Source organism: Cervus elaphus, chromosome 29 (genome assembly GCF_910594005.1).
Source record: "Cervus elaphus chromosome 29, mCerEla1.1, whole genome shotgun sequence".
In the NCBI taxonomy this organism is placed as follows: domain Eukaryota; kingdom Metazoa; phylum Chordata; class Mammalia; order Artiodactyla; family Cervidae; genus Cervus; species Cervus elaphus.
In genome coordinates, this window is record NC_057843.1 from 43,652,728 (window position 1) to 43,666,322 (window position 13,595).

The 13,595-nt window shown below is 44.1% G+C and overlaps 1 protein-coding gene across 5 annotated transcripts in view; it reads left to right on the forward strand.

Annotated features, from left to right (window-relative positions):
• TJP2 (tight junction protein 2) overlaps positions 1-13,595 on the forward strand; it is a 123,611-nt gene that overhangs the window by 32,801 nt on the left and 77,215 nt on the right. For 3 of the 5 annotated variants that reach the window (XM_043891250.1, XM_043891255.1, XM_043891257.1), the window contains exon 1: positions 13,195-13,319. The exons of the other annotated variants lie outside the window; for them this stretch is intronic. In XM_043891250.1, the coding sequence (XP_043747185.1) occupies positions 13,260-13,319 (60 nt within the window). In that variant the 5' untranslated portion in view covers positions 13,195-13,259. Of the gene's footprint in view, positions 1-13,194; positions 13,320-13,595 lie in introns of those variants that run through there. 5 annotated transcript variants of the gene reach the window in all.

A 13,595-nucleotide genomic window follows, 5' to 3' on the forward strand; every position in this document is an offset into this window, starting at 1 on the left:
TTGTTCCCACTTTTGAATGCTGTAATTATAGTCTAATATGTTTTCCAAACAAAAATTAGAGTGCATGCTTCACTCATGAAGTCAAGACAGAATGGTAGCCATTTGCCTATCTCTGGAAATCTGAGATGTCTGGATATTTAAGTATAGCATATATTAGAGATGAGTAATATTCAACCTAGGTTCTGAAACATTAATTATACTCCTGAATGTTTTAGAGAACCCAGAACCTAAGAATTAAAACATGACTAGGAGCTTGTGATGGAGAAGGAAAGGCAACCCACTCCAGTGTTCTTGCCTGGAGAATCCCATGGACAGAGAAGCCTGGTGGACTACAGTCCATGGGGTCGCAAGAATCGGACATGATTTAGCAACTAAACCACCACCGCCAGGAGCTGGTGAAAGGGATTCCCAAATGGCGCCGTAGTAAAGAATCTGCCTGCCAATGCAGGAAATGTGGGTTAGATCCCTGTGTTGGAAGATGCCTTAGAGAAGGAAATGGCATATTCTTGCCTGGAAAATCCCACAGACAGAGGAGCCTGGTGGGCTACAGTCCATGGGGTCACAAAGAGTCAGACACATACTAGGCCACATACCAGGGGCCTGTGAACCGAGAGCCCTACCTCTCTCTTACTTTTCACAGCTATATTTCTTAAAAGGAATCTCTGTACTTATCACCCTTTTTCCTCTCCTCCACCTGCCTGTCTCTTCAGCACTTCCTCCTCCACATATTCCAGCCACTCAGGATCCAGTAACTGGTTTCTGGTACCCTCTGGGCTAGGCACACAGGCACAGTGCTGGCACAGCACTGCCTCAGGGAATTTTCACGGATAAGGACTCTTCCCTGGCTGGAAGATGCAGTTGGTTGAGTTTTCAATCAACAGTTACATTGTGTGTGTGCTATCTATATTGGACCCCTGGTACTGTGGTCTGCGTGGGGAAGACTGGAGGCAGCTTATTTTATGATTCCAATTATAATAAAATAATGCAGGGACTTCCTAGGTGGTCCGGTGGTTAAGAATCTGCCTTCCAAAGGAGGAGACTCCGGTTCAACCCCTGGTCAAGGAACTGAGGTCCCACATGCTGCGGGGGGCAGCTGAGCCGGTGTACACTAGAGCCCATGTGCTGCAACAAAGACTCAGCACAACCAAAAATTAAAAAAAAAATAAAATGATGTAATTAGTTTCTGGTTGGGAAGGGTGTCATCACTGGAGTCCTGATTTTGATACCTCACATTTTCATTAGTTGAGTGGTTGGTGATAGCATGTTTCAGTTCAGCCAAAGTTTTGATTTATTTAGAGGTAATCTGATTGTACAGTGAGATTAGACAAAACACCCTAGATAGGAATTCCCCTACCTAATCCTAATTTTATTGATATTTGAAAAAAATTATTGATTTTTGAAAAAAACACATGATTGATTATAATTATTCATATTTGACATGGATATTTGTGATATAATTATTGATAGTCAAAAAATCAAAATAATTACATATATGATTATTTTTAGTTCAGGTCTTAAGTCTGGTAACTAAAATAACTGGCAACACACTTTGAAAGAGGCTTCATACTATGTTAAAGTTAAATTTGTCTCTTCTGATGGCTTTAGCTCAGTAGGATACTTATGGCAAGATTTAGAACAAGAATCAAAATACTTTAGCAAGTGGAGGATGGTTCTAGGCGAGCTAGAAATAAATCAGGGAGAGAGAAGATAGGTGAAAAGTAAAATGTCATTGGGAATAACAGCTAAAACTGCTTATGTGATTTAGTGTATAAAATATAAATATCAGAATCTCTTGAAAATAAATTGTGATTGATTCATTTAAAAACTTAGATAATAACTTTGGAGGCAAGAAAAGCTGAAAACACGATACATTCCTGAAATTAAATGAAAGATTGCACTTTGTGTTACCCTTGCCCTTATGGCCCAGACTAGCGAAGAATTTGATGTACCTCCTATGTGTGTAATTTTAGTCGTGATGGCCCCCCACCCTCCTTGCTTCTCTCCATTACTCTAGAAGTGTGGGAAGTAACTTTGATGCAGTCTTAGCCTCCAGGAATACCGCCAAGGAAACTCTCCCAGAGATTATGAGATGGAAAGGCTCAGAGAACAAAGTCAGTTGTTCCAGTCACATGATTTATTCACCTTGAAAACATGTTTTGAGATGCAAGGGGAAAAGATTCGAACACTTTTAACATAATTAGGTGAGGGTATAAATAAGGTGAAAGGTCCACACCCTGGAATCCTGTGCTTGCAGTCTTCACATGCCCTGTCTCTGTGCGGTGTTAGCTTTCCCCAGTGATGGTGTGGTCACAGAGACCAGATCTGAGGTTGAACAGGAGGCTTAGCAGACAGAAGGTGTCTGAAGTCAGCATAGGTTTGCCCCACAGGAGGGATGCAGGCCAAGTATATTTGGCCAGTAGCTGTAGCTCAATAGTAATTTGCCTGCTTTTGGGGGCAGAGTATACATGTGGCCAGAATTGTACATAATGGGTGTCACCAATGAGTGATCAATTTAGGAATGACATAGCTGTCAATCTCGAGGCAACATGAGCTGGGCTTTATTATGTATTATTAATATTTTATTAGGAAATATTTATTAATAATATAAACTATATTATTATATCTAAATAAAATTGTTAGATATTTAGTACATTTATTAATATTTTATTGGGCTTTTCTTGTGGCTTTATTAAATATTAATATTTAAGATTTACTTTGTCCTTCATTGGCACTGTTCTGTTTATAAGTGACATTCTTATTTGTTTCTTTATTTTCATCTATACTTAACACAAAAGCACTTCATTTATTCTGTTTTTTAACATGTCTTACTAACATACTATCTATACTATATACATCTTACGAATTGTGCCTGAGTCTTACAAACTGTGGGACTTCCCAGGTGGCACAGTGGTAAAGAATCTGCCTCAATGCAGGAGACTTGGGTTGGATCCCTGGGTTGGGGACATCCCCTGGAGAAAGAAGGACATGGCAACTCACTCCAGTGTTCTTGGCTGGGAAATCTCATGGACAGAGGAATCTGGCAGGCTAAAGTCCATGGGGTTGCAAGAGAGTCGGACATGACTTAGCAGCTAAAGAACAACAACTTACAAACTACTTGCTTTCTCATTATCTATGGAAAATAAATTTTAGGAATTTCACCCATCTGATTTTTACCTTGTCCTCTATGCCAGTCGTCCCCAAACTTTTTGGCAACAGGGACCAATGTTGTGAAAGAAAATTTTTCCATGGACCATGGTCGTGGGGTGGGATGGTGGGCCAGGTGGTAATGCCAGTGATGATGAACAGCAAATGAAGCTTTGCTAGCTGTCCAACCATTCACGTCCTACTGTGTGGCCTGGTTCCTAATAGGTTGGGGACCAATACCCATTCACAGCGTGGAGGTTAGGGATCTCTGCTGTATACCATTTTTTAAAAGAACTTTGAAGTATTTATTCAGCAAATTATGGTATATTCATACAAATGGGAATATTATGCAGCTTCCCACTCCAGTATTCTTGCCTGAAGAAATCTATGGACAGAGGAGACTGGTGGGCTACAGTCCATGGGGTTGCAAAGAGTTGGACATGACTGAGCGACTAACACACACGGAAAAGTGATGATATAGAACTATATTCCCATGAGAAAACTGCCTATTCCTATGTAGAAAAAACAGGTAGCAAAAGGGCATGTCTAGTGTAGCCCCAGATGTATAATATTATATATGATATCTACATGCTTACCTGTGCATGGAGATACCTGGAAGGATGCTCACCCAGTTACTAACAGTAGTTTCCTCTGGATTGTGACATTTTAATTGCATTTTACTATTTTGTATGTGTGTATGTGTGTATGTGATCTGTGGTATGGTTTGTGTAAATAAACAAGTATCATTTATTTTAAAATAACTGAAACTCAAACATGTGTATATACAAATATGTATGCAAATCAACATACCAAGAGGATTATAAGATCTGACCCTTTTGTAAACCAAAGACATTTTGCAAGAAGAAAATTCTTTTCTTTTTTCTAAAATTTTAATTTTGTTTTGGGGTATAACTGATTAACAACAATGGTATTAATAACCCTGGTGGCTCAGTGATAAAGGATGTGCCTGCCAATGCAGTAGCCGCAGAAGCTGTGGGTTAGATCCCTTGGTTGGGAAGGTCCCCTGGAGGAGGAAATGGCAACCCATTCCAGTATTCTTGCCTGGAAAATACAGTCTGTGGGGTCACAAACAGGGCTGAACTCGCATGGCATAGCTGATTGACAATGTTGTGACAGCTTCAGGTGAATAGTAAAAGGACTCAGCCATACATATTCACGTATCCATTCTCCTCCAAACTCCCCTCCCATCCAGGCTGCTACATAACATTGAGCAGAGTTCCATGTACTATACAGTAGTTCCTTGTTGGTTATCCATTTTAAATATAGCAGTGTGTACATGTCTATCCCCAAATCAGTAACTATCCCTTCCCCTGATCCTTCCCCACAGGAGAATTATTTTCTGACCTTCAGAATGAATGTTTTACCTGCCTTGGAAATGGTAACCTTGTTATCTTGTGTCAGAGAATTGTAACAATGTCCCTTTAGCAGAATTTCTTAAACCTCCCTGATGATAAGACTCACCTGCTGGGTACAGTGCTGAAATGTAAAATTCCCTGGGGCCCTTCTCAGACCCACTGAATCAGGATCTCAGGGAGGGACCTGGGATGGCTCAGGTGATTCTCATCATCAAGAAGCTGTCTTTACAGAAACGTATGTTATGTGTTTTCAAGTTTTTATAGAATGCCTCTTGGAATAGCCTTTCCCAGGACCAGCTTCCTTTGTTTTCAGAGGCCTGTACTATTTTGCATGGCTGCCCTGGAAAACTTAACAGCTTTTTTCCTAAGACCCTTTTCAGATCTGAGGATTCTTTGACAATCAAGGAGACACTTCAACAATTATAATCTGTGTTGGTCAGGGATACTGAATTCTTAGTGCTACAGGATTAACCAATTCAAGTTGCCAGAGGCCCCTCTGGGTTCCCTGGAGGACTTGTATATCACACAGACAGTCCCCTGGGCCACTCTCACCTTAGATTCCCTCCCTTGCATGGGAGATGAGGACTTTTTTCCCTTAAAAAGGAAAAATTTTGCCTTATTAAAGGTTTTTTTTGTGTGTGTGTTTTTTTAAGAAACTTATTTGGGGAGAGGAAATTCGAGAATTCTTAGACGCTAGAATCATATTTGATTTCAGAATTCTAATTCCTAGCTCATTGTTGTTGTTTAGTCACTCAGTCGTGTCTGATTCTCTGCAACCCCATGGATTGCAGCATGCCAGGCTTCCCTATCCTTCACCGTCTCCCAGAATTTGTTCAAACTCATGTCCTTTGAGTCAGTGATGTGCTCCAACCATCTCATCTTCTGTTGCCCCCTTCTCCTCCTGCCCTCAATCTTTCCCAACGTCAGGGTCTTTTCCAATGAGTTGGCTCATCACATCAGGTGACCGCAAAGTATTGAAGCTTCAGCTTCAGCATCAGTCCTTCCAATGAATATTCAGGGTTGATTTCCTTCAGAATTGACTGGTTTGATCTTGCAGTCCAAGGGACTCTCAAGAATCATCTATAGTACCACAGTTCAAGAGCATCACTTCTTGGGCTCAGCCTTCTTTATGGTCCAACTCTTATATCTGTACTAGTGGTTAAATCCTTGGCTGGAGTCAAATGACATTTGTGGTATTTACCATTTTAATATTGCACAGGGAGATTTTCACAAATATGATTCCCCAGCATTATTTGTTCAGTTGTTGTGTCAGCAAAAGCCCTCTTAAGTCAGTTAAAAAGAACCAAAAGGAAAACAGTAACAACAACCAAAGACCTACCTCAACCCCAACTCTGTGCAGTTGTCTTATTGCTGTAGACAATGAACTGAGGGACAGGAGAGCGGTGATGAGAATGGGCTTCGAGTCTGATAGGTTTGGAGTCTTACCCATCATCTACTCGGTGATGCCCTTGGACAAGCTGTTTTCCACAGGGCAATAATACCAAGTATACAGGGGCAATGGAAGGATTTACATTACATGAGTTAAAATTGTGTTTGAAAGATTTGTGGCACATGATGTGCATGTAATCAATTACTTTTTAATCCAGGTTTCTGGATTTTTTGATGGGGTGTTAACAAGTGGCACCTCTCCCTGAAGGGTGTGGGTTTTATATACTCTGCAATATAAATAGTAGTAAAAATAATTAAAGATGTCAAAACGCAGAGCACAGTGCCTTTAGGATCCAGGGCACCTTGCCAGGAGGAGAGGTCTCTCCACAGGCAGAGCATGCTCCATAGCAGGGTCTGTCCAGACGAAACCACATCCCAGAAAGTGCTTCTGTGATCTCCAGGATTGGACTTGGATTATGCTGTATCTCAACTCCTGTTGAGCAGGCTGAATATACCCAGGCCAGCCCCATAAGTTTCCTAGAAGCTGCCCATCCACAGTCTGGCACCCTGAGGTCAGCCCAGACCACAGCCACCTCCTTCCAGCCAGAACTCCGCCCAGCACCGTTCCAGGGCCGCCTCAGACTTGTAATCCATCCAGCTGATTCTGAGTTGCAAAGCCAATTCTTCTGTCAACTTTGTGGCCAGGTGAACCCATCATGGCCGGAAACATTGCCCAGTCCTTACACAGGATGGAGGGTGGGAACAGGGTGGGCTATGCTGGGGTTTGGTGTTTGTACCATTGGCAGTGAGAGGAGAGGCAAGTAGAAGCCACCATCCATTTAGAACTGAAAACTTTCTTTCCCTGTAAGTCTGATTACTGATATTTTCATCCTCTTTGTACTTACTGTAATGTCTTTTCATTGTAGTGATAATAGCAGCAATGCCAACATATTATCAGTGGTAATAATGATGATGACGACGATTAAAAAGAGGGAGCCCTTACTTGGGCTACTCTCCCTTCCTACTATTGTTCCTCTCTGGTCTTTCCATCCCCTAAATAGACCATCTACCATTCCCACCCTTTCATACCCTGCACTGGGCTCTCTGAAACCCTTGTTTCATGGTAAATGAAACATTCAGCTGAACTCCACCTCCTTGCTTTAATTTAAACTTGGCTTTCTCCTGAGGGCATCATTTCCTGGTAGTAACCTCAAGGGATGCTTTCTACTTTAGATACAAAGAGAAATCTAAGCAGGAGCTGGCTTTTCTGGTCCATGCAGAGAAGCTCCAACAAAGGCTGTGGGGCAGGAATGAGCTTGGCAGGGTCTCAAGAGCAACAACTGCAAAGGAAGGCCAGTGCAGCTCCAGGAAGTGAGCTTGGGAGAGTGCAGGCTAGGCTGAGCCTGGAGAAGGCAGCAGGGTCCACTCATATAGGACACAGAGGCTGCCTTAGCCCAGGCTGCTGCAGCAGGACACCGCAGACAGGGTGCTTAAACAACAGACATTTACTTCTCACAGTTCTGGAGGCTGTGAAGTCCAAGATCAAGGTGCTGGCAGACTCGGTCCTCAGTGAGGGTCCTCTTCCTGGCTTCCAAACAGCCGCCTTCTCGCTGTGTGCTCACAGGGCCATTCCTGGGTGCATGCACGTGGAGTTAACAAACTTGGGATGTGAGCGAGAGTAACATTAAATAACGAAATGTGAAGGCATGAGGGGCAGAGCAGAACTTTGAATGCCTCTCTCCTGGATGTTCTTTTAGGGGATGTGAGGTGACTGCTTATGGAAGGAGGAGTCCTTTAAGTGAATATGCACAGTTACTGGTATGGTTGTTTGGCTGGGGAAGGGAAAGGAATGCCAGGCCTTTTGCAGAGTTTTAACTGCCAGCACCTAAATCATGCACGTATTTGCAATTCTTGTGCCCTGTCATCATTTGTGTACATGTCTTTCTCTTCATCATGCTGTGAGCAAGCACCCTGTTGTATAGTGCCTTTATCTGCTATATACCTACCCCAGGGTACCTGCTAGGCATTCAAGAAACACTTATTGAAGGAAAGTATCATTATAATGTGGGCCATTTTAAAAGTATTTATTGCATTTGTTATACTATTGCTTCTGTTGTTTATGTTTTATGGGTTTTTTTTTTGCCTGTAAGGCATGTGGGAAACTGCACCCCCTGCATTGGAAAGCCAAGTCTTAACAACTGGACCATCAGGGAAGTCCTGGGAGTGCCTTCATGATTCTAATCCACCAACCAGTGTACAGGCCAACTCAATTGCTTAGTTAGCCTGGAAACTTTTCATGTCGGGTTCCTTTGCTCCCATTTGATGATACTTTATAAAATCATGTTGCAAATATATGTGTGTGTGTGTGTGTATTTATCCCCAAATCTTAATGTTCTTGAGGAAATCTGATTAAAAGTGTTTAGTTTTTACAGTTATTTGAGGTCTTCTGACCCTGCTTTAAAGACTTTATACACTGTAATACATAATGACAAGTGTTAAAACATTTCATAAACAATAACTACAATTAAAAAAGAAAAAAAAGGACTGTATACACAGTCCTAACTATTCATCAAATCATGTTCTCGTATACTTTCCAATTCTTTAATATATATAGTAATTTTTTTGTTATTGCCATCAGGATAGAAAGTATTTCTGTTGGGTTGGTTTTTTGCCGCACTATGTGCTTGTGAGATCTTAGTTCCCCAACCAGCCTGGGCCATGACAGTGAAAGTGCAGAGTCCTAACTCCTGGACTGTCAGGGAACTCCCGAGGATAGATGCTATTTGTACTCTTTCTCATTGGTTATTATATTGTCATTATCCTTGTTGCTATACAGACTTCCTTATATAATTTTGAATGATGACTTGCTATGCCAATTAAGTTTATTTGCTGTAATTTAATAGTTCTCCAACCTTGGACAGTGATGGTTTCCATCTTATGTTATTATAAACAGGCATACAATGAAGTGCTGCCCCACCTCCCAGTCACCTGCTGTCATCTAACCCCCCAATCCTATCTTGTTATTGAGACAGCTCTGGCCAGGATGATCCATGGTTCTCTTCTTGGTGAACATCTTCTGTTCTTAACTGAACTCTTCAAAGTTCCATGTTGGCTGTTCTTCCCTCCTTGAAATTCATTCTTCTCTTGACTTTTTGGACACCTTACTGCAGTGGATTTTTCTTCTTTCCCTTCTGGCAGTTCCTCTTTTATCTCTACCTGGGGTCTTAAGCTTGCCTCCTAAGTATTGGCATTCCCTGGGATCTTCCCTAAGTATTGGCATACCCTTATTCTTTTCCTGCCTCAGTTTTTGTCATGTCTCTGAATACTCTCATTACCTCCCATGACCTCAGCTTTCTTGATACACTGGCAATTTCTAAATCTCTTCCTTTACCCCAAATCTGTCTACCTAAGATCTCGTTAATGCCTGGCACATAGTAGACACTTGAACATCTCCACCTGGAGGACCCATGGCCCTCAAAACTCAGTCAGTCCTTAACTAAATTCACCATCCTTCCTCAAGCCCCTCCCAAGACCTGTTCCCATTCCTTTGTTTCCTCTCTTGGCAAAAGACACTGTCATCTACTTAGTTAAACCAGAAACCTAAGAGTCACCTTAGACTCACTTCCCTTTTCCTTACCTCATATCTGATCAGGCAGTGACCCAGTCTGCTGATTCCACTTCCTTCATCCCTTGAGCTGGCTTCTTTTGTCTAACTTCATAGTCACATCATCTCTCACCTGCATTCCCACAAAAATCCTTTTTTTGTTGTTGTTGTTGTTGGCCTTGTCATTCTTACTGATGCCCCTCCCTGCAGCCCCCAGCCAACTCATCCATTTTCCAAGAAGCTGACAGAGTGATCTTCAAAAAATGCCAGTCTAATCCCACTTCTGCAGTGTCACAGTAGAACACAAACCCTGTTTGCCTGAACAACCTTCCCTCCTGCTACCTCAACAGCAAGCCTGTGGTCTCTTCCTTTTTTCCTCCACTTGATATTTGTTGTCTTCACCTGGAAAGCTTTCTCCTCTTTTTTTTTTTTTTTTTTTTTTAAGCTTTCTCCTCTTTTTGCCTCACAAAGTCATTCCTCCCTGTCCTTTAGAATGTATAAGCTGCTATCTCATCTCTGGAAAGACTTCGCTAAACCCCATACCCCTATCTGAGTGAGGAACCCCTCCTGAAAGACCCTAGACTACCCTGAGCCACCAGGAATCTTGGTACTTAAGTGGTTTCTTATAATTTACTAATCGTCTACCGTAGTAGGCTGAACTCTGAGGCTAGCGCCTAACTAAGTCTTGTATCGGGGTTCTGACTTTATAGAAAGTATTTAGTAATTATTTGTTGGATAGAAGTTCTTTGGAGAAACAAAATTCTAGGAATGGGGTTCACATGTGCAAACCCACTTGTGAGAAATATATACTAGTATAACTTGCTTTTCCAAAGAGTTATATAGATTTATACTGCCACCAGCAGTGGTACTGTATCAATTGAAAGACTTGTTTCAGCGTGAGTCAGAACTATGTATTGTGTCAGAATGTTGGCGTTTCTGCTATAAAAGTATGTCATCATTTGGGGTACTGTAATGTATTAGAAGGGCTTCCCTGGTGGCTCAGTGATAAAGAATCTACCTGCCCAAGCAGGAGATCCAGGGTTTGATCGCTGGATCCGGAAGATCCCACAGAGAGGGAAATTGCCACCCGCTCCAGTATTCTTGCCTGGGAAATCCCAGGGACAGAGGAGCCTGGCAGGCTACAGTCCATGGAGTTGAAAACAGTTGGACACACCTTAGCAACTAAAAAACAGCCACAATGCAATAGAACTTTATGCAGTGATGGACATCCTATATCTACACTATCCGATATGGGAACCCACAAGTGTATGGCTACTGACTGAGCACTGGAGATATGACTAACATGACTAAGAAACTGGCCTTTCTGTTTCTTTTCGTTTTAATTTAAATTTAAATGTATCCAATACTCACGTGTGACAAGTGGTTATCATATTGGACAGTGCAACTCTAGAGAGGAAAAGGAAAATCATTCAGCAGATATAATTGCTACATTCTGGGTTCCTTTCTTTTTAAATGCTAGTGGTATAAGCTCACATCACTAAGGTGTGACCAGTTCACAAATGGTGTCATTGTTATTATTAGTCAGCACTGCCTAATTTGGGAAACATTTTTATTTTTTTAATTGTGCTTTCATCAGGAGAGTAACACCTCACCTCAGGAATACAACCAAAGCATCTAATTCTGGAGACATAAAGAAAATTGGGAAATGTTACGCACAGTGCTTTTTATTCAGAGGCAGGCACTTTGCCATTCCAAAGGAGGCCAGAAGCCTAACACTTTCAGAGGCATCTGCTCCACTTGTTTTTCCACTTAAGTTGCCAAACTTGTTTTCATTAGGCAGGAAATGAAGCAAATTTTCAGGGAGAGAGCCTGGCATCTGCGTCTGCATCTCTTCAGCGGGTCCATCAACCCGTCTACCTTCTGGTGCTGCGCTTTAGTGGCTGACTCATGTTCACCTCTTTGCAACCCCATGGACTGTAGCCCACCATACTTCTCTGTCCACGGGGATTCTCCAGGCAAGAATACTGGAGTGGGTTGCCATGCCCTCCTCCATCTACCTTCTGGCGGGCCTAGGTAAACTATGCACTATTCAACCTAGGAGCAGGATGGACTCAACTTTTCTCTCTCACAATGTGGTTTCCTTAAGATTTCAAACCCAAAGGTATATTTTTATTCAGTGTACCTGTTTTGATTCTCCAAATAACTTACATGCCTTTAAAATAAGGAAACTTTTATTTATTGTGGACAATTATATATATGTAGACTTCTCTGGTGGCTCAGACAGTAAAGAATCTACCTGCAATGCAGGAGACCTGGCTTCCATCTCTGGGTGGGGGAGATCCCCTGAAGAAGGGAATGGCTACCTACTCCAATATTCTTGCCTGAAAAATGCGGTTGACAGAGAAACCTGTTGGGCTGCAGTCCATGGGGTCGCAAACAGTTGGACACGACTGAGTGACTAACACACAACAGAGGACTCTACAATGAATAAATGTACTGAGTTGAATTTGATGAATCCTGCCTGATAAGCATTTGTGACCTACTTTGGGGCTTCCCTTCCCTTGTGGTTCAGCTGGTAAAGAATCCCCTGCAATGCGGGAGACGTGGATTCGATCCCTGGGTTGGAAAGATCCCGTGGAGAAGGGAAAGGCTACCCACTCCAGTATTCTGGCCTGGAGAATTCCAAGGACTGCTACAGTTCATGGGGTCGAAAAGAGTCGGGCAGGACTGAGCGACTTTCACTTCCAAAAAAAAAAAAAAAAGCCTCAGAAGCTGTTGATGGAAGAGGAGTTTTAATCTCTCCTGGAGTTGTTGGGAATGTGCCAAAGAGATAACTTGGAATATATTTTCCTGAAAAGTCTTGTATTTAACACGAACATCTCACACCCTCCGAATTCAGGGTATCAATTGTTGAGCCCAGAAACGTGGGGGTACAGTCGTGGGTGTGTATGTGTGTGTGTTGGCTGGCCGGTCTGGTCTCTAGGCAGGACAAAAAGAAACGTTGGAGATTCCCTGGTTCCTTCTTTTGCAAACCTCTCCAAAAAGGGTTCGTACAAGCTGCGCACGCGACCTTGGGGGTAGAAAGAAAGTGAAAGTGTCAGTCGCTCAGTAGTGTCTAGCTCTTTGCGACCCCATGGACCCACCAGGCTCCTTTGTCCATGGGGTTCTCTAGGCAAGAATACTGGGGTGGGTTGCCATTCCCTTCTCCAGGGGAATCTTCCTGACCCAGGGATCCGAGCCTCCGTCTTCCACATTGCAGGCAGATTCTTTCCCCGCGGACAATGAGACCACCCCGCACTCACTGCTAACTTGCAGCGCTTCCCCGGCGCGCGCCCGGAGCCGGACCTGCTGCCCCGAGTGCGCGCCGCGGAGCGAACCATCGGGTCCGCCGGAGGGGGGTTGGGTGTGAGGGCCGCGGGACGCTCGGTCCTCGGGGTCTCCCTGCTGCCGCCCCCCTCTTCGGTCCTCAGCCGAGAGTCTGGCACGCCGCTCCGCGGGGACTCCGGAAGCACGGCGCCTGCAAGCCCTCCCCCCGGCCGTGCAGGGGTGGTAGCGGCCCACTTGAGAGTTTCCGCGGCCAGGCAGCCGGCGCAGAGGCGCTGCGTTGGGTAGGGGGCGGGCCGTTGCCGCCGCCGCCGCCGTGGAGGGAGGGACAAAGGGGTGGGTCCCCGCGGACTTGCACCGGGCTAAAACCCGGCTGCGGGGCGGGGGACTGACCTGCAGCCTGGACAAGGAGGAGGAGTGGGGCCCAGGACAGGCGCGCCCACGCGGGACCGCGCCCGAAGATGCCGGTGCGAGGAGATCGCGGGTTTCCACCTCGGCGGGAAATGTCAGGCTGGCTCCCTGTGAGTTCCATCTTGCGTTCCGCTTGGTTGGGAGAAGGGTCGCGAGGAGAGAGCCTGGGAGCGCGTGGTGGGCTTCCCGGATGCGCCATGGGTGACTGGGATTCTCCCATGGGGAGGTGGGGTTGAGGGCAGCGGGTAGGTTTCACCGGACGGGGGTGGTGGCTCGTGGCCTCCGAGGCTCCTGGATCCTTCTCTCTGTTCTCTAAAGTCACTTGGATTTCGCGTTAAGTCGCGAATAGGGAAAAACTGTCTTGAACTCTGTCTTGGATCCCTACT